The sequence below is a fragment of the Carassius gibelio genome, chromosome B5 (assembly GCF_023724105.1).
Source record: "Carassius gibelio isolate Cgi1373 ecotype wild population from Czech Republic chromosome B5, carGib1.2-hapl.c, whole genome shotgun sequence".
NCBI classification, from domain to species: domain Eukaryota; kingdom Metazoa; phylum Chordata; class Actinopteri; order Cypriniformes; family Cyprinidae; genus Carassius; species Carassius gibelio.
The window spans coordinates 16632188-16653817 of record NC_068400.1 but is presented as its reverse complement, the minus strand read 5'-3'; the positions used below and the strand labels follow the sequence as shown (position 1 = coordinate 16653817).

The window sequence follows — 21630 nt, the reverse complement described above, 5'->3', positions numbered from 1 at the left end:
GTATTGATTGATTGATTCATTGATTATCTGATTATGAAAGCAACACTTATGTTTTTTGCCTCCAATTTTCATGAGCTGAACTCAAAGATCTAAGACTCTTTCTATGCACACAAAAGGCCTATTTCCCTCAAATATTGTTCACAAATCTGTCTAAATCAGTGTTAGTGAGCAATTCTCCATTGCCAAGATAATTCATCCACCTTACAGGTGTGGCATATCAAGATGCTGATTAGACAGCATGATTATTGCACAGGTGTGCCTTAGGCCAGCCACAATTAAAGATCACTCTAAAATGTGTAGTTTTATCACACAGCACAATATCACAGATGTCACAAGTTTTGAGGGAGCATGCAATTCACATGCAGACTGCAGGAATGTCCACTAGAGCTGTTGCCTGTGAATTGAATTTTCATTTCTCTACCATATGCCATCTCCAAAGACGTTTCAGAAAATTTGGCAGTACATCCAACCGGCCTCACAGTCGCACACCACGTGTAACCACACCAGCCCAGGACCTCCAAATCCAGCCTCTTCACCTCCAAGATCGTCTGAGACCAGCCACCCAGACAGCTGCTGCAACAATTGGTTTGCATAACCAAAGGATTTCTGCACAAACTCTCAGAAACCATCTCAGGGAAACTCATATGCATGCTCCTTGTCCTCATTGGGGTCTTGACTTGACTGCAGTTCGTCGTTGTAACCGACTAGAGTGCGCAAATGCTCACATTCAGTGGCATCTGTCACCTTGGAGAGGTGTTCTCTTCACGGATGAATCCCGGTTTTCACTGTACAGGACAGAGGGTAGACAGCGTGTATGGTGTCGTGTGGGTGAGCGATTTGTTGGTGTCAATGCTGTGGATCGAGTGGCCCATGGTGGCAGTGAGATTATGGTATGGGCAGGTTTTACGGACAGCGAACACAGGTGCATTTTATCAATGGTATTGTGAATGCACAGCAATACCATGACAAGATCCTGAGTGCCATTCATCCACAACCATCACCTCATGTTGCAGCATGATAATGCACGGCTCCATGTTGAAAGGATCTGTGTACAATTCCTGAAAGCTGAAAACATCCCAGTTCTTGAATGGCCAGCATATTCACTGGACATGTCACCCATTGAGCACACATGTGATGCTCTGGATCGGTGTATACAACAGCATGTTTCAGTTCCTGCCAATATCCAGCAACTTTGCACTACCATTGAAGATGAGTGGACCACCATTTCACAGGCCACAATCAACAACCTGATCAACTTGAGATACAGGCATTTTGTGTATATAGAAAAAGTCTAACAAAAATGTTGCTTTTATAATTTTGTTCAGTACATACATCTGTATGATCATACTATATGCTCATTTTCCTATCTTTGCATCCATGTTTTCCAATAAGTTATGCAATAAGAACATCAAAAAAATATTTTTAAACCACATGAAAAATAAATAAATAAAACAAAATTTCTTGAATGTGTAACTTGCCGTAAGAGATGATTAAGATCACAAAACAATCATGTCCTTGAAACCGCTCTTTCGCCAAATCCTGTGTACTCCTTAAGTCATTCATTTTCCTTCCTTTCATTTCAGCTTGTTACATTCAAAAGCTATGGTGCTAATAGGACTCCAAAAGCTTACAAGATTATTTCCTTCATTTTCTGAAAGCAACTACCAAACATTATCACATTTACATGCTGAGTGCTACAAGTGCAAATTGAACCATTCAGTGAGATCTTGCTGTTTGGGAATTATCCAGTCTGCTTTGCTGCAATGACACACCAGACTTCTTTGAGGTTTGCAGCACTAAACATAAAAGCATCTCTGAAAGGAAGCAGACCTTGTCTCTCTTGGCTCTCTAAATGACACACATCTTTTGCCTCACAAAGTACTGCTGGGGTGCCTTGACATTTACACACACAATGGAAGTGAAACATTTCAGCTCATGAACCTGTGTCAAGACCTAGACGTATGGAACATCGTGCAATAGTTTTCTCTGGCTTCTGTTAAACATTTTATTACAAACTTGACAGATGTCATTATAAAATCACAGCACCACTTTATATCCTTCTACAGCCTTTCTATAGTAGCTCATAAACAGGACTTGCATTAAAGGGAGGAACTTCTCAAAGAAGGTTTTAGTGTGCTGACAGTACAGCAGTTACGTTAAAACACATAACACTGTCAGCACATTAAAACCCTCTCTCAGAAGATTCATCATCTCAAAGCCTCATCAGAGCAGCACTTTTACAACAAATCAACCATCTATGACAATGCAAATTCAAGTCCATCTTTCTTTAAACTTCTTAATCTACATACACGTGTAGATATGCATCTTTAATGCATAACCATTAACCATTACGATTCTCCAGCTCAGATTCTCTCATACATTTCTGAAGTTCTACTACCAGGGTTTCTGTGGGTTTTATGGGGGTAAATGTAAGACTTTTTAAAGACCTTTTTTGAGAAAAAAAATGTAATCAATGCACTGCATGGAACACATTATGCCAATATGTTTTCTTGAATGCAAATGTCTTGTATTAGCAAAAATTAAAGGTTTGAATATACCACTTATTCCTGATCTTCATTATTATTATTTTAATTTTATTTATTTTTTATTTATGTATTTATTTTTTTTTTTAACAAAGTAGTTTTACTATACTTTTTTCATTAGCTTATGCCTTGTTTTCCAAGGCAAATGTCTAAAATTACTCATTCTTAAATGGAGATACATATATTTGAGAAGTAAAATTAAATGTTTTTTTTTTTTTTTTTTGTGATTAAACAGATCAAAAATAAGTGAGTATACAAGAACAAATATCAGATTTTAGACTTAGGAACATTTTTTTTTTTTTTTTTTAATGTTCTTATTGCTTATTTATAGTTACTAAGGTAATTGTTTAGGTATGGGGTCAGATTAGCATGGCCATTAAGAATAAGACATTCTTATATGTGCAATGTGTGCTTTATAAGTACTAATAAGGAACCAAAATGCTAGTAGTATGCATGCTAATAACCAAATAGGTAATAGTGAGGACTAATCCCTAAACTACAGTGTTATCATGCATAATTTTTAAGGATGTTTAGAAATTTGTATTGGAGAACAAAACAAAAATAATACATATTTTGTTGTTGTTGTTGTTGCAGTGCATGCAATATTTTGTAACACTTTAGAATTGGTAGCACTTGTTAACCATTAACTTTGAAATTTCTCACAATAAATTCTTAATTTGGTGCTTTTGGCAAGTGTGGGCAGGTGCCAAATCCTGCTGGAAATTAAAATCAGCATCTTCAAAAAGCTCAATTTGGTTTAAAAAAACAAAAAAAAAACAATGGGTCAACACCAGCAGAATACATTGCACCCCAAATCATCACATACTGTGGAACCTTAACACTGGACTTCAGGCAACTTGGGCTATGAACTTCTCTACTTTTCCTCCAGACTCTAGGACCTTGGTTTCCAAATTAAATAATAAACTTGCTCTCATCTGAAAAGAGGTCTTGCGACCAATGGCTACAGTCCAGTTCTTCTCCTTAGCCCAGGTAAGATGCCTCTGACATTGTTAGCGGTTCAGGAGTGGCTTAACAAGAGGAATACGACAACTGTAGCTAAATTCCTTGACACGTCTGTATGCCTTGGCCACAGCCTCAGTCCATTCTTTTTGAAGTTCACTCAAATTCTTTAGTCAATTTTGCTTGACAGTCCTTATAAGGCCGCGGTTCTCCCGGTTGGTTGTGCATCTTTTTCTTTCACAATTTTTCCTTCCACTCAACCTTCTGTTAACATGCTTGGATACAGCACTCTGTGAACAGCCAGCTTCTTTGGCAATGAATGTCTGTGGCTTACCCTCCTTGTAAAGGTTGTAAATGATTGTCTTCGGAACAACTGTCAGATCAGCAGTCTTCCCCATGATAGTGTAGCCTAGTGAACCAAACTGAGAGACCATTTTGAAGGCTCAGGAAACATTTGCAGGTGTTTTGAGTTGATTAGCTGATTGACATGTCACCATATTCTAATTTGTTGAGTTTTTGTTAAATGTGAGCCAAAATCATTACAATTTAAAGAACCAAAGACTTAAACTACTTCAGACTGTGTGCAGTGAATTTATTTAATACACACGTTTTACAATTTGAGTTGAATTACTGAAATAAATGAACTTTTCCATGACATTCTAATTCATTGAGATGCATTTTTTTTTTTTTTTTTTTTTTTTTTTTTTATGTGGCAGATTTGTAAATTGTACACAGAAAAATCCTCTGAATCTTTGTGATTTGCCGATTTCCCATTCATTTCCTAGAGTCTGTATTCTTGACCGAAGACCACAAGCGTGACTATTTTTTTTTTTACCACTTAGCCTGCTCAAATCATGCACTCATTATATTATTATTATTATTTTTTTATTAAAAATTCAAAACAGAAAAATGTTCAGTCAAATGTGAACATTGTCTACACTATGATAGAATTTCCATGCATTTGTGAATTGTGCAAATATACACCCTTCCATTGAACAAAAAGTGTTGCTCTACTTTGGCAGCTCCCGGCTCCCCCTGCATCTGTTCAAGTTCCACACAGAGCTCTGAACATCAGCCCTGTTTGCCAAATGCGACAACACAGGAAAACGAGTCCCAGACGTGGGGGGACAAAGACGCAGAGATATATGCAGGTGGGTGGAGGGTGAAAATAACGGGTTAGGGCATGCAAATGCCCTGCCTCTCGCAGATGACTGGGTTAAAAGAAAATAAAAATAAGGGAGTCGGAAGCATGTAAAAATTCTACAGTAGGCAACAATACAATATACTGCTGTTCAGAGAGCATGAGTGCTGATATTAATAGTTTAAAAATGCATCTCAGTTGTATTTCCTGAAAACTGATTTTTTATACTTAAGAAATAATTACATTACATAAAGAAACATTACAGCCAGATGACCCCATCAAGTCCTGAATGTAAGGGAAATCTTGAAGGACGAAAATGCAGAGGTTGTTTTCAAATAGCAGATTTTATTATGAGCTCAACCAGATACCATTATTATGTGTGTGTGTCATACGCTTGACCTCCAGCACACAAACCACATTGACAGACAAACTAGTGATGCGAGAAGTGAAGCATTGCGATTGTCGATTGAACCGATCTGCAAAAGGTTTCACGCAGAGTTCAAAACTTCACACTTCGAGAAGCTCTGCTGTTTAAAGCCATGTCAGTGCAACAGCAAGAAAGTTCATTGTACATATTCTATATATATATATATATATATATATATATATATATATATATATATATATATATATATATATATATATATATATATATATATATTCCAGAACAGTTGTCCACAAATAATCAACATGACTCCCGTCTATCAAAACAATGTTTGTGAGCAACAATCCCATCATCATCACCCATCACAAACCTGTTTTAAATTCAAACCATTGCTTCTGGCCAAAATACAAGTCCATAATCCACAATAATATTTATCTCCTAAATTAAGACCAGATGGCTTCTATTTATTTATTTATTTTTTTATTACATTTTTCACTGGATGAAGCAGCATGGACATGCATTTTTACTTTTATTTTTAGTGGAAGCAATGCTCTTAAAAAAATAAAATAAAATAAATAAATAAATGAATAAAAAAAAATAAAAAAATAAATTGGTTAATGGATGGACTGGAGCCGTATGGATCACTTGTGGATTATTGTAGGGATGCAACAATACGGTTAGCCCACGGTTCAATACATACCTCGGTTTTTAAAACGCGGTTTTCAGTTCGTTTCGGTTCTGATGGCTTGACACATAAGAGTGTATTTCTGTTATTCTATGAACAGGCAATAAGAACAGTAAAAGGTTAAGAAGAAGAAAATATTTTTTATTGCAATACTCCTTTATTTTACTTAAGAGCAAAGAAAAGCCCACTAGTTCCTAGTGTATTGTATAATATATATATATTTTTTTATTTTATTTTAAAACATCACACAGCTGCTTGTAGCCCATGTACAAACTGGGGAACACATAAATCCCCAAATTTTGAAAATAAACATACATGTCACGTTAGTTAACATAAATTGACCATTTCAAATAAACATACTTGTACTTCAGTAAACATAAACCATCTTAATTAAGATAATTATTTTACTCGCAACGGAGGTTCCTGGGACACTGAGGTGTTGTTGTGCAGCTTTTGCTACATGGGGGAACTTGCATTCATTTGTTTTCCACCATATGAATGGATCAGCATCCACATGAATACTGTCTGCTAACTTGTATGTGGTGACTTCCTCCTCAATGATCTGGGGAAATGGCTTACCCTGCTTTTCCTCAGTTTTGAAAAGCTCCCCAAGTACCTCTGACATTGCTGTCTTCTTCTTGGGAGGAGGGGAGGATGGATTGTCTTCATCTGTGGAGGGCACAGGATTCTCCACTAGACCCTTTGCATCAAAGAGAATGATCCTTTAGTATAATTATTACACATATAAGCACACACAGCTCAGAACCACAACCACCTCCAGTGTAACATATGACAAATGTGAATTTTTTTTTGATCAGTGAAAAGGACACAATTTATAAGAAGCATCTAAATAGATAAAACAATCAAAATAACAAACGATAAAAAACAAAAACAAATCAAATAGTACCTGCTGTTCATGCTCCAGAATTTCATGGATGATATTCCTGTAGAGCTTATCGCGAGAGTTTTCATCAAGGTAAGGCAGGGATTTAAACCTGGGGTCAAGGGCTGTGGCAATTTGGAGGTAATCATGAAGATTGGGGTCAGTGTACCTCTTTGCCAGGTCATTTATAACGGCTGCTTTGGCTTCTTTGACTGTCGCACTGTCCTGGTCTCCTGGTGACATGGATTTGAGAATCATCTCTTTCAGAGGAAGGACCATTGATATAGTGGGGGTTGTTTCCCTGCTGATGAGAGTTGTCACTGTTTTCAGTGGTGTGAGGACCTGAATCAGTTCTTCTGCAAGTTTCTGTTCAACATGGTTATGTTCTTGACAGACAGCTTCAGATCTTTGTCCAGTAAGGCAGAATAGATTCTGTGTTCTGTGTATCTTTCCAACATGTCATGCACTGTATTCCTCCGAGTTGTGACATCATGAATTAACTTGTGTCTGGGCGAGTTTAACATCTCCTGCTTCACAGTCAAAACATGGTGGGCTTTGGTGCTTTTGTGAAAAAAGGTCACTATTTTTCTAACCCTCGCCAGCTGTGTTGATTGACACTGCTTTCTTGGCTGCTAGGTTTACAACGTGCGCAAAACAACTTATCTGTGGCCCCAGCCCATCAGCTTTATCTGTGGTGACTGGGAGTGACATATTTGGCCTCCTCAACTTCCACGTATTCACTGCGTTTGTCAAGTCTTCTGCCAAATGAGCGCTTGTATGACCTTCATACAGGGGACGCGTTCGGAGTACAGCGCTTTTCATTTCCCAATACGACATGTAGTGAACAGTTACAGTGAGGTAACTCATGGTTGCCCGCGAGGTCCAACCATCTGTGGTCAGAGCAAGGCTCTGTGCTTTAGCCAATTCGTTCACAATACTGTTGCACGTCTTTTCATAGAGGTCGGGAATTATCTTGGTGCTGAAAAAAGTGCGAGACGGTAGTCTGTAACGCGGATCGAGAGTTTTTATAAGATGACAAAAGCCCGCGTCTCCAATCACCGAAAACGCCTGCAAATCTTTCGCAATGAACACCCCCACTGCCTTTGTTATTTTTATGTGTCTCTCGGAACTAGTTGGGTATGTGTGCTGGAAGGATTCAGCGAGGGACTGTTATTTTTGGAGGACTTTATTACCTGCTCTGCTGTCCTGCCTTCAGACAGTGATATTGCTGGGTGATGGCGCCACAGATGTGCAGTCATGTTGGAAGTGTTACCGTTTGAGTAGGCTACACGTGTAAAACAATGCTTGCAGACAGTCATTTTTTTGTTTACCGTTTTTTCTTCCTCGGCGTTATAGTCGACGGCAAAACCGAAATGTCTCCACACTACGGATTTGAAAGACGCCGGCGCTTCCTCGTACTGTAGCCTCACTTCACCGCCGCTCGCCATGTTAAAGTGTGGATTGGATTAATGGTTCAGCGCCCCCTAAATATTTACTCACGGGGAGGAGTTTCCTCCTCTCAGCTCGTACACCAGGCACACACAAACAGTAAATTCGGAGAGAAATAAGACACATTTAAATTATTTAAACGTAAAACCGAGCGCGAATTGAACCGTGGATGTCGTACCGAACGGTTCAATATTATATTGAGAATTGTGACATCACTAGATTATTGTGATGTTTTTATCAGCTGTTTGGTCTCTCATTCTGATGGCACCCATTCACTGCAGAGGATCCATTGGTGAGCAAGTGATGCAATGCTACATTTCTCCAAATCTGATGAAGTAATAAACTCATCTACATTTTGGCTAATACTAGCAAGTCTTTTTCTAGTATTTAACTTTTTCTGTGCACTTAAACTTTTTCTAACATTACAAAAGACATATATAATTTTAAGGACTTTTAGGAAAAAGCTATTTTCTATGATATATAATGACAAACTGTTACAAATCAGGTTGTCATCCAGAAGATGAGTTGTCATGTTACTGTTTACCATATGTATATGATTGACATGTGCAGTGCAGCACTGAGTGTGGCGCCAACTGTGCAGTGTGTCCCACCCAACTGAGGTGATGCAGTGGAAAAATGAAATGCCAGATTAATGCATGCATTTCCATAAATGGCACAAAAATAGACATGTTTCAGTCTTTCAGAGTTTCTGTCAGAATCAGACCAACCCATGTTAGTTAGCAGTTAGTGGCTCACAAAAGCTTTTGCTAGTCTGTGAACATTTCAACTAATAGTTTCTTTGTAAAAGGCTTAATTAACTCTTAAAGCGTTTATGTTTATGAATGTGGTTTCATGTAATTACACAGGCCTAAAGCAGCAAATTGTTGCAAAACAAACTGACTAACTAATGCGGCTCCAAAAGCCCATTACTATTCTGTTTTATCTAGCTGTATTGTATTTTGTGCCAATGCAGATACCAAATTCAGGTACAAATAACAGCATTGAGTTGCACAGAGTGACATTACTGTTGTCATCATTAATCTCTCTCGCCTGTCTCTGTCTTTCCTGCACAGAAATGAATCACCTCTGTTGGACAGCAACATTGTGCCTGGCCATGATTATCCAACTTATAATTGCCCAGGGTTTGCTCTGAAGTTGATGAATGTGGCTCTGCCTGTAATTCATAAATATGTTGCGCTTCATCACAGATTGCAGTCTGTGAGGGAACTTTACCGAAGCCTGGCGCTTTTAATTGAGATACTTAACATGCATGAAAAATGAGGCAAGTCTACACTAGGCAGGTTCATCACACTTACATCCCTGCCAGTGGAAGGTACGAATCATTACACACATATTACAGGAGACATGAAGTCAGCGTCCACATTTAGAGGGTTATGCTGAGACCTGCATTATTAAGACTTAAGACAATAAACACAACTATTATTCTAATTATATATAAACATGCGTTTTAACAGCATTTTCCATTTTCACAATGCTTCATTTGACCACAAAGTTGGTCAGAATATGTATTTTCACTAAGTAAAAAGAAGCCTGCTTATGCAACTGAACATGGATGAATAAGTAAATAAATAAATAATTAAATAAATAAAAAGCATGACTTTTTATCTCACAGTTCAGACTTTTTTTCTTGCAATGGCAAGCTTACATTTGGGATTGTGAGATATAAACTTTTAATAGTAAAAGAGAAAGAAACAGTCAGAATAATTTATATCCTGCAATTCTGACTTAATACTCAAAATTGATTTGATCTCATAATTATAAGAAAAGTGGTCAGAATTATGATTAAAATTAAATTTATTACAGTTTACATTTATATTAAATGCAAATAGCTTGTTATTTTTTGTTTTTGATTTTTACATAATTAAGTATGAAATCACTACAGGTTTAATTTATTGGTTTCTTGTTTTAGTTAGGCCTAAATAATGGGAGTGAAATTATTTAGCGCTTCACGTTTTACTAAAATAAATTAAATAATTCATAAAACATGTAACAATTTCTTAATCAGTTTTCCCCAAGTAGTTATCCATCAAAATAAAGGATAGGAAATGAATAACAAAGTATGTGTGTAAAAAATGCATGCAGTTTTATTAATTTTTATTAACTTTAAAACATGAATAAAAGATTTACTTACAAATATAGGCCTAAAATGTGAGAATATTGACATTTTGCATGTAAATCCACGAAGCTCACTAAAATAGGCTACCAGTTTTAATGCTCTGATTACAAGTAAACAACCATTTCTTTAAGATAATATAACACATAATTCATATTATAAAAATAATACTGCACACCTGTTAAATGTTTCAAATCTAAAGAATGGTGTAATACTGTGTAGATTAGAGAACATATAAGCACAGGCTCGTAGGCTTGACATGTGTCCTGCTTGAATTAATTCTAAGAGACACACATAACTTCATACATTAAGTAGGCCTACAAATTTTTCATTGGTGTTTTTCTTTAATTTTCACCGACTGCAGCCGTCAAATGTAACACATTGGCGAGGCAAAGCTGACGGCTATTTCAGAAAAGCACACACTGGTTGGCCACCTACTGTATATACTTATATGTAACTTAATAATTACTTTTACTGTTTTTTAAATATAGTTAAAGTGTTACTGCTGAATTTAGGTGACAAGCATTTATGGTAAACTAAAATATGCTTTAAAATAATTTCGTTGAAACATGTATGTCGTGTTTTTTTTTTTTTTGTTTGTTTTTTTTTGTAATAGTGTAGTTGCAATTTACCATATTGAAAGTGGCTGTATATTTGGCACCGCATATGAAGTATGACAGGATGAATGATCTGTGCTGTGTGGAAGACATTAGCTTGTGGTAATGTTCAGTTTGTTGCTTGAATCGAATGCACCATTCATCAAAAGTGCCGTGGCTGTCGCTCGCCCTCTAAGCTTATTGACAGTTTCTTATCGACAGAACAATGGGCTTTGAGCACAGCTGGAGATGCCTGGAGTGGAATTGATTGGGGGATTTATGGAGTGTTCGGGATAGTGCAGCTCTTCAGGGTGGACTGAAGTGGACCTGTGGAGTCCACAGATGTGCCGGACAGACCACAACGCTAATGGCACGGCTGCTTGAAAATGTCTGGGGAAAACATGACCTTAGACAGCTTGAGTCCCTCAAAAGCACTGTCTTGATCATGTGGGATCAGCTTCTATAAACAGCACAGTAAAAATCTATGAGTCAACTAAAACCTGCGGCAGACTTTCAGCGATTGAAGTTCGGGTTGGTGGCATATGAATCACAGTGACATCGAAGATTCCAACAGATAGGCTTGTGGTAATACAAGAATTCAGTGCTTTGTCAATGGCCTATTGCAGATGAGTATCGATCCAAAATTCTCAGTATATCACAAAGGGCTGAAAAGAGCAAAGACATCTTTTTTTATTACAAAGATCGCAACATAGCTCTGATGTAGGTCACCAATACCAATTTAAACTGAAATTCAGCTAATATTCATTAAATGGTACATATGGCTCAACTCTATGGGATTTTGATGTCGGTTTTATCATGCCAAACAAAAAAAAAAAAGCATGATTTAAAGGGATGATTCATCCAAACTTGAAAATTCTGTTATCATTTACCCAGGTTAGTGATGACTGTACTAGCATTCCATCATCAACCTTTAACAGTAATTAAAAGAATTATGAAACTACACCAGAATGTTTTTGATAAAATGCCCTTCATCCCGTGATCTCTTCAAACTTCTTTCCTCCAGACAGCACACAAACACCACCCAATCAATCACCATTTGAGTTTAAATGTCAAGAATCTCACATTTGCTAATATGCTTGGCTGGTAACTACACAGGTTAGACATTAGCAGAGTTTTGGGGAGAGATCCATTGGTTTTAAGCCTATAATATGGTATATATATATATATATATATATATATATATATAGGTTAATAAAGTAGAAGACAATCTCTCTGTAAGTATACTATGGGAATTTATCAGTGATCTTTAATTCAGCCTATTTTGCTACACCAGTAAGCAACTGTCTTTAATAGCGAGTCATTGGATCATTCGCTCAAACGATTCTCTGTTTTATGATGAATGAAAATGCATTTACCCATCTCAATTAGCTTACAATTTGCAAGATTTAAAGATCACACATAAAATGAATAGATATACAGTACAATACATTATAGCAACAATCACGATATATACACTCCATCTGTCCAAACAGCATTAGTATGACAAAAAAAAATAAAATAAAAAATGTCTAGACATGTTTTTCCTGATGGAGAAAACAACCCACATTGACCTGCAGCACTAATGCACAGATTGTATATAAAAACGATGGCATCAAACATAGAGTGTGAACACACACAGGTCACAGGCAGAGAATCACAGCAATCAGCTAACAGCATAGCGATGCAGCCACTGCAACAATCACAACCGACAAACTACACACAGTGTAGAGCAATAAGGAGTAATAAGGAACAAAACAAAAAATAAACAAACTTGGATCCTCATGATTATAGTAAGTACAATTGTTTTGTAAAAACTAAGTATTAAACCTGAACCTACCCCTAAACTTAATCTTAACCCACGTTGCCTTGCATTACCCAGTACGTTCTCACTGCACATGTGCTATGATGCTTTTGAAGCCTACTGACACAAAATATAGGAGGCATGCGGTTGTTCACTCAGAGCCTCCGCGCACACTCTGCGATGATGATTTTACGTCATGCTTACCGTAGCGGTCCCTAGGAGACTCTTGGATGTGGAAAGTATAACACAGGGTTAACCATTTAGTAAGTACATGTAGTTAATTAATATTACTCAGTGAATGTGTAATTACACTATAACAAGGACACCTTAAAATAAGGTTTAACCAATAAAGTGCTACACCAAATCCTTACCCTAACCCTAACCATAAGTACATACTGAAAATTAATATAACATCAGTATTTATATGTATAAATGTACAGTAGAAAAAAAAAGTATTATATATATATATAAATAATACTAATAATAATAATAATAACTGTAATAGCATCTCATTGATACTAAAATAACACCAAACTGTCTGTATTCATATTGTTTCGGCCTCTAGAGGTCCTCACTGAGAACCCATGTCTAGCTCTCACTAACAATGGATGTAATTCTTTCCGAATAATAGTGACTTGACATACTGCCAATTCCCCAAATTCATGCTCTGCATTTAACCCATCCAAAGTGCACACATACAGCAGTGAACACACTGTCAAATGCTCTCAATGTCAAATGCAGGAATGTTAACCCATGCATTTATGACCTCAAGGTTAGATCATTGTAATGCTTTATTGGGTGGTTGTTCTGCACGCTTAGTAAACAAACTACAGCTAGTCCAAAATGCAGCAGCAAGAGTTCTTACTAGAACCAGGAAGTATGACCATATTAGCCCGGTCCTGTCCACACTGCACTGGCTCCCTATCAAACTTTGTAGAGATTTTAGAATATTGCTTATTACTTCTAAAGCCCTGAATGGTTTAGCACCTCAGTATTTGAATGATTTCCTTTTACATTATAATCCTCCACGTCCGCTACGTTCTCAAAACTCAGGCAATTTGATAATACCTAGAATAACTGAACTGCTGGTTTCGTCTTGTCAGAAAAGAACTGGTCCCCCAACTGAGCCTGGTTTCTCCCAAGGTTTTTTTTTTCTCCATTCTGTCACCGATGGAGTTTTGGTTCCTTGCCACTGTTGCCTCTGCCTTGCTTAGTTGGGGTCACTTCATCTACAGCGATATCATTGACTTGATTGCAAATAAATGCACAGACACTACTTAAACTGAACAGAGATGACATCACTGAATTAAATGATGATCTGCCTTTAACTGTCATTTTGCATTATTGACACACTGTTTCGATAATGAATGTTGTTCAGTTGCTTTGACGCAATGTATTTTGTTTAAAGCGCTATACAAATAAAAGTGACTTGAGACTTGACTTGAACAGGAGCAGTGGCAGCCATTTATGCTGCAGCACTCGGGGAGCAGTTGAGGGTTCGGTGCCTTGCTCAAGGGCATGGTAATGCCGGCCTGAGGCTTGAACCTACAACCTTAGGGTTAGAAGTCAAACTCTCTAACCATTAGGCTATGACCCCACAATGAATAGGTCTTTCACCTGGGTCTCATTGATCTCAGTGTATTTTCTTGCTCTTTATCCCAGTTTCTTAGCTTAGTCTTTAGTTGTTCTGAAGTCAATTGTCTGCATAAGTTTTCTTTGATGAAGCAAAGTTTGTTGTCTTTTGCCTTTTGGATTTATATCTCGCTTTGCTTTATTTTGTGGAATTAGTCCTCTTTTTTTTCTCTTTTTGAACTTTGGACTGTTTTCTGCTACCTGGGTATTGACTTTTGAAGTTCCCCGTTTTCTGTTGAATTTTGGGTCAATTGTTTGCTTGAACTTTTACCAGATTCTATTGCATCTGAACATCTCTAGAGTAGGTCATTATGTTAGGGTTCACCAGCTCCCAGTGGCTCAAGGTTAGAGAGTCTGACTTTCCTTCTGCTGATCCAAGTTCATATCTCAGTTCTGACACTGTCTTAATGGTTTTGTTGACTGAAAATGGTGAAAGTAATCTTTGACATTTTAAGGATCTTAAATTTTATATTTATACCTGCTTGTACACCTTTTTCTATTAATGTATATTGTTTTATTTTTTCTTTGATCAATTTATGGATTATACAAACACAATTATATGTTGTTTCATTTGTGTAATTGAACAAATGTATAATTATAATATTCCATAAAAAGCATTCAGGAAAGTGGGTGTCAGATAATAGTAATACTAATGTAATAACAGTAAGAGTACAGAGCATTTGCTCGTCTTCCATTAGTTGAAATTTCTGTTTTGGTTTTAGTTTGCTCCAGTCGGCAGCCTTCACTCATGGGTGTTCCCACTACATCTCATTAGCATAATTAAAATGAGCTCATTATTCATTGTACTGTGTGTGATGTGACAGATATTTCCTGTGCAGCAGCAACTAATTATTTTCCAGATACATTACGCAGATATAATGTATTCCTCTGAAACTCCACTAATCACTCATAAAATGGGTGTTTCCATCCTCAAAGTTATTATTTTGTCCCTGCCATGATGTTAAGTACTAATTAAGCTTAATTAATCATTCACAACCACAAGTCTGAATATGCAAGCAGTAAAGTTAGAGTTTGTTTGAACTGGGGCTGAATATTCCACACTTACAGTGAACACTTTGAATACTCACACACAAGGGAGAAATGTACAGGAGACAACACTGTGTGTAATAAATTTTGCACGAGAGAAGTGTATATATATATATATATATATATATATATATATATATGCACGAGAGAAGTGTATATATATATATATATATATATATATATATATATATATATATATATATATATATATATATATATATATATATATATATATATATATATATATATATATATATATATATACATTAAACACAAGTGACAAGTTCATTATTAAGCTCAGGTTTAAAGAGCTAATGCTAGATGTACCTCCTTTTGAAACAGTATGTTTGTGTGGGATAATAATAGCTAACAATAGCTAACTTGCAAAATAAGTGTATTAAACTGGTAATATGCCGTTTGCTATTGCTTCAACAATTCACAGTTTGTTGCCCCTGCATGGCATTTTAGGACGTGAAATATTGATTGCAAAGCTGCTGTTTTGTCATAACAAACAGGGTGTTTTGCTTTGTTTTTGTTTCCCATTTAGTGTGAATATATATTATCTAGTTTATTGGAGTCACCTTAATAGAGACCATTTTTTAATTATTTCTTTAAATATTTTTACATAGACAGACAGACAGACAGACAGACAGACAGACAGACAGACAGACAGATAGATAGATAGATAGATAGATAGATAGATAGATAGATAGATAGATAGATAGATAGATAGATAGATAGATAGATAGAAATTGAAATGTTAATGAATGCTATTCATCATCAGAGCTCACAAATTATCTAAGTGTATGAGGGAGAAATGGGAGAAAGAAATGCAATCCCATTTCTAGACACAAAATGGAAAGTAAAACTACTGTACACGATTAAACAACATTCACACCACTTTACTTATTTGGCAAAGATAATACTCCAGAGTGCCAAAACTGTTTAAATTATGGGTAATGTTCTTGCAACCAAGAACATATTTCCTTCACTGACAGGCTTTTAAGAACAAATTAATGTTGGAAAAAAATAATAATTATTATTATTCATTGGAATGTGAGTATATAAATTTCATAAAACATGCTTATGATCTAATGCCTGTGCTTTCACAGGCTTAGTCCAACGCATCATGTCCATTCAGTGCTCCCAGATCAAACAAACCAACTCTAACAAACCATCATATTGTATGGGACTAAACAGAAACTACCCTTATACAACTAGACTATATCCAGGCTGTCACTGGTGCTTAAATACACAAACCAATAGGTGCATGATGCTTCAGCTCTTAGTCTACACCTGATTCATACCAGAGTATATGCTGACACTGTAAGAACAGCTTGGCATATGTTGGGATTGCAATAATGATGAAAACAGCTTGGTTGCGAAAAAGTAATACTGTAAATAGCATATTTCCCAGAGGACATTTCAGCCAACAGCAGCTGTGGGGCTATCAGAAATGAAGAGGCAAGAGTTATGTCAGATGAAAGGCTTTGAGAAGTCTATTAATAACTGCCTGAACATTTCACTTAGACGGAGATATACTGGATGAAAAAATCCAGATAATGTATGTTTTTGTATTTCAGTAGAAATAAGTTAAATGAATAATTCCAAAAACATTACATTAAAATGGTCAACTAAACACATGGTCTCAATTGAAAACACTTCTGGTTTGGGGAACTTCCATTCAAAAAGACTGACCTGAATCATTTCAAATCATAAGGTTGCCCACAAATAACGCTTTTCAGTTTGATAGACTGAATAAGCTGTCAATTTTCCACCATGTTTTATTTGCAGACATCATGAGAATTACATAAAGTTTGCTATTTTAATGTGACATGTTATTACATGACTATTGCAAGGGCACTTTTAGTCGCTGCATTATTTTCCTCATTATATATATTTCCCCCTTCTCATTCCGCTGTAATAGTATGAAAAAGGACAACATATACTGAAGATTTTTGGTTTGTTCTCCTGATTTAATTTATAATTCCTTTAATAATTGCCTGGAATGCACAACGGATCTCTTGTTTTTCTCCTCAAATCCGCACGTCTCTTTCCAGGTTTGTTTTCACAGGTAAATACAAACCTTTATCTTTCAGAATGTCAGAAATCGGGCAGTGACAAAGTTATTGAACATTTTTGATTATGACAAAAATGATATATAGTAACAGATATACAATACTACTATATTATTTCACACGTCGGTTATTGCTGTAAAAAATAAATAAATAAATAAATAAATAAATAAATAAATAAATAAATAATAAATAATAAATAATAAATAATAAATAAATAAATAAATAAATAAATAAATAAATAAATGGGTGCTTTCAAAAGTGTTTACAGCTTAACAAAAGTTATACCCATAATTCACAAAGTGTTATGGGACGTAGGAATAAGGTGGAAAGGTGATTGCTAATGTGATTACTAAGGATAGGCGATGGGATAGTTTATTTGGTTGTAAGGGTATTGTGAGGCAGATTTTAAGATGTTTTGGGTGATTAGAAGGTTTACTGAAAAAACAACAACAATGTATAGTAACAATTTTCACTTAGAATTTGCTAGTAAACTTTACAAATAATTACAAAGAATCAGCAAGTACCCAGCTAAAAAGGAGTGTTCTCAGAACTTTAGCTAATGGTCTGGCAAAGTTTTCTCAACGATATTAACAAACATTATTCCAGGAGTAATAACATACTGTATTTGTTCAGACTGATCACTTTATGCCCACAGATCACATATAGACATTCTACTATAAGTATAGTTGCAACTGCATGTCATCTGGCAGTCATTATATTATCTGTAAACTGCTAGGTTAGAGTTAGTAGGGTTATGCACTTGTAAAGGTACTTATCACTGTAGCGGCTCCTGACCGATTCTGAGTCGTAGTACTAATATATGAAAAACATTTAGTAAACTTTAGATTATAATTTCTGAACACATGCAGACAACATTTTGGCAGGGATGTCCTTGAGTTATCCTGTGGGTGGCGCCCTAATGTTGAATAAAATGCTGTTTAATAATTGCCTTTAGATATAGTATTTTATCACCTCCAAATGTTGATTTAGAATGTTACAAGTTGTGGAGCAATACACGTGAGGAAAGATGATCATATGTCAATTCTCAGAATAATAATAAAACAAACACAATATAAACATAAAACTATAAAGGCTATTCATGAGAGCAAATTTAAACTTAAGGATTTATACTTTGTTAATTTGATCAACTACTCTACATAGAAGAAGAAAAAAACAAAAAAAAACAAACAAAAAAAAACAGACATTCCAACTAGCTACTGACCTGTTGAAGACACATAGCTGAAGCGCATTCATTTCGTCTTGGTGGACCGAGGTTCATGTAATGTAACATGGAAATAAAACTGTGGGACGCTGTTGAGCTCGGGAGGTCTCAGGCACCGTCTGTCACGCTTAGTATCATGTATACATGCCTGCTAAAGCCATGTGTGGGATTTTAATGTATACTGCTTACTTTACGACTTAAAATAGTATCAAAAATATGAAAAATATTTGTTGCAGAATGCTGAACACATTTACACATTTTTGTTTCAGTTTATATTGAGGTATATGTTGTGGATTAATATTTTGGCAGGTTACTTATAATTATATATGTATATGTATATATATATATATATATATATATATATATATATATATATATATATATATATATATATATATATTATATTATATTATATTAAACATCATTCATGAAAATTTTATTTCTGAAAAGTTTTAGTTGAATGTCCATGTATTTTTTTGTTTTTCTAAATGTTACTCAGAACATTTAGAGAAAGAAATAACATTCAAAGGTCATAATCCCATAATGTTTGCATAATTACCAAAAAGTGTGTGTAACCCTAACCCGTTACAAAAAAATAAAAATAAACCTTTTACTTACTAACTTATACCTTTAAGGTACTCGTGCACCTTCAGGGTTGAATAATGTACAAGCAAATTACTGGACCAGTAAAAAATTTTCCTAAGGGTAGAACAACAACAACAACAACAACATGTCAATGACATGTAATTAAATATCTCTAATAAACCTGATCATATAAAAAAAGATCCAGAACAGCCTTAATAAGTTACATTCAACCCATCATTTACAGCAGGAACACAGACATCTTCTGATGTCCATTCTCAGTTGAGAATGTACTGAAACACACAGGGGGGCTTGTTGAGCTGAGCTGTGATTAACTCACCGCACTTCTCCAGGGTCTTCTGTAACCAACACATCCGTCTTGCAGCTGGCTATAGGGTTGATTGACAGCTCCACTGGAGGAACCACAAAGCTCTTGCTGACTGGCAGCCATAGGCCTTGACCCAGACTGTAGGATGACCTGCAGCGTGAGGGACATGAACACAAGAGCGTACTGTGTCAGTTGAATTTCAATGACCATTTGTAACCTGCTGGAATAAGGACAGCTGTTTATTAAAAGAAAGCCACACTGACTGAGAGAGAAGATCTGTTCTTCACAACATGCACAAATAAAGACCATCAAACTAGACAGAAGTTCTGTGCTAATGACATACACAAATAAAAATAATAACGATATGAATAAAATAAAATAAAATAAAATAAAAATGTCATGAAAAACAATATTTTGAACCTTATAGGTGGACTTCAGGGGGAAAAGAAATGAGCGTCTAAGTTTACAGTATTTGTATCTCGGTTTTAGCATATAATCTCTTTGTAATCCAGATTAATTGACATGATTGCACCACCTACTGTATAATCTTAATGGAAAATTAATCTAATTAATATATCATTTTTTTCTCATTATTTACTCATTTCAATTTTGTGTGTGTGTATATATATATATATATATATATATATATATATATATATATATATATATATATATATATATATATATGAACAACATAAATGGATGGATAAATATTGTGTAAAGAGAATGCAGACTAATATAATATTTTTTTCAGTGACTGAAGATTTGTCACTGAAAAATGAAAAGAATTGTGAATTTTGATTTACTGGGTGGGCTAAGCGAGGATGAGCAGGGGGAAGTGATGGACAGAACAGAGAAAGAGAACATAAAAACAAAGCAGAGATGCTTGAAATTTAATAAGATACCAATCTTAGAGTTGAAACAGTCAAGAAATGAAGTTGCTACTGTTAAGCAGACAATGTGGGCTATTTGCTGTTTTCAGTCCTGGTGTGCCGTAAAAGACATGGCTATTCCCAGCAGGCACACGATGCCATACAATGTTGATATTTGGTTGAGAGCCCAAAATTTAATGTCAATTCAATGTCTATTGTCAATGTTAATTTAATTCCAATACCTATATCAGCTGATGTTGATATTTGTTGTCAACGTTAAATTGGCGTAAAATATTGACGTCAACCCAATTTTCATTCTCAAGCACAACGCAACATCTGTCTGACGTCATATGCAATGTCAACCTGACGTTATATTGACGTTCTGCGCCTGCTGGGTCTATTTTTAATCAATAACCAAAACTGACATAAGCCAGGCTCTCCATCAGTTTTATGCCACCATGAAAAACGGGAAAGGTGAACCCTACAGTCTCAGCTGCCATGTTGCCTACGTGCAGAGCTTAACTGGCACATCACTGATCCACCAAACCTTTGTCCCTTTTAAAGATCCCTTAATGCATGGTTTCCAATGTGCCCTTAATTCTGAGTCTGGGCTTGTCACTTTGTTACAATCACAACTGTTTCTAAGGAACTACATATTTTGGCAGAAGAGTAATATATTTATTATTATCATTAATTATTATTATTATTATTATTATTATTATTATTATTATTATTATTATTATTATTTTATTTTTATGAAACCTTGTTATGTACTTTATATATAAAAACTGTTTTATAAAAGTAATAAGCGCCATGAAGCCATTGTTTATAATTAATTTATTACAGTATTGTGCCTAACAACCCTCCTTAGCTGTTATAAATTCACTGTAAACCACAGCTTTCTGTGGCTTGTTGTTTTATTCCCCTTCGATTGGCACATATGTGACATGTATATTAACTATGGCTGTCTAATTCATAATTAGTTTAATAGCATCATGATTACTGTATCAATGTAACCAAAGAGCTAAAATAATTGAGCTAATATAATATTAATTTAGCCAATAAATCCATATTCTGGGAATTAAATTTGTATGATAGCATGCACACATATCATATATCATACCGATCTGACACAAGGGCTCCACCTCACTAAAGCCCATGTCTGAGTCTGGCCAGCCGTTGACCTTGGATATAGACAAGCACATCTGAATTACTCTGGATCAATGCATACATCCACTCATAAATAAGACAGCGACAGCCCAGGCCTTGCTTCGGCCCATCAATTGACACTT

The 21630-nt window shown here is 35.6% G+C and overlaps 1 protein-coding gene across 1 annotated transcript in view; it reads right to left on the bottom strand.

Annotated features, from left to right (window-relative positions):
* LOC127957904 (astrotactin-2-like) overlaps positions 1–21630 on the bottom strand; it is a 489389-nt gene that overhangs the window by 162007 nt on the left and 305752 nt on the right. The window contains exon 10 of the mRNA XM_052556604.1: positions 19479–19616. Within this exon, the coding sequence (XP_052412564.1) occupies positions 19479–19616 (138 nt within the window). The remainder of the gene's footprint in view (positions 1–19478; positions 19617–21630) is intronic.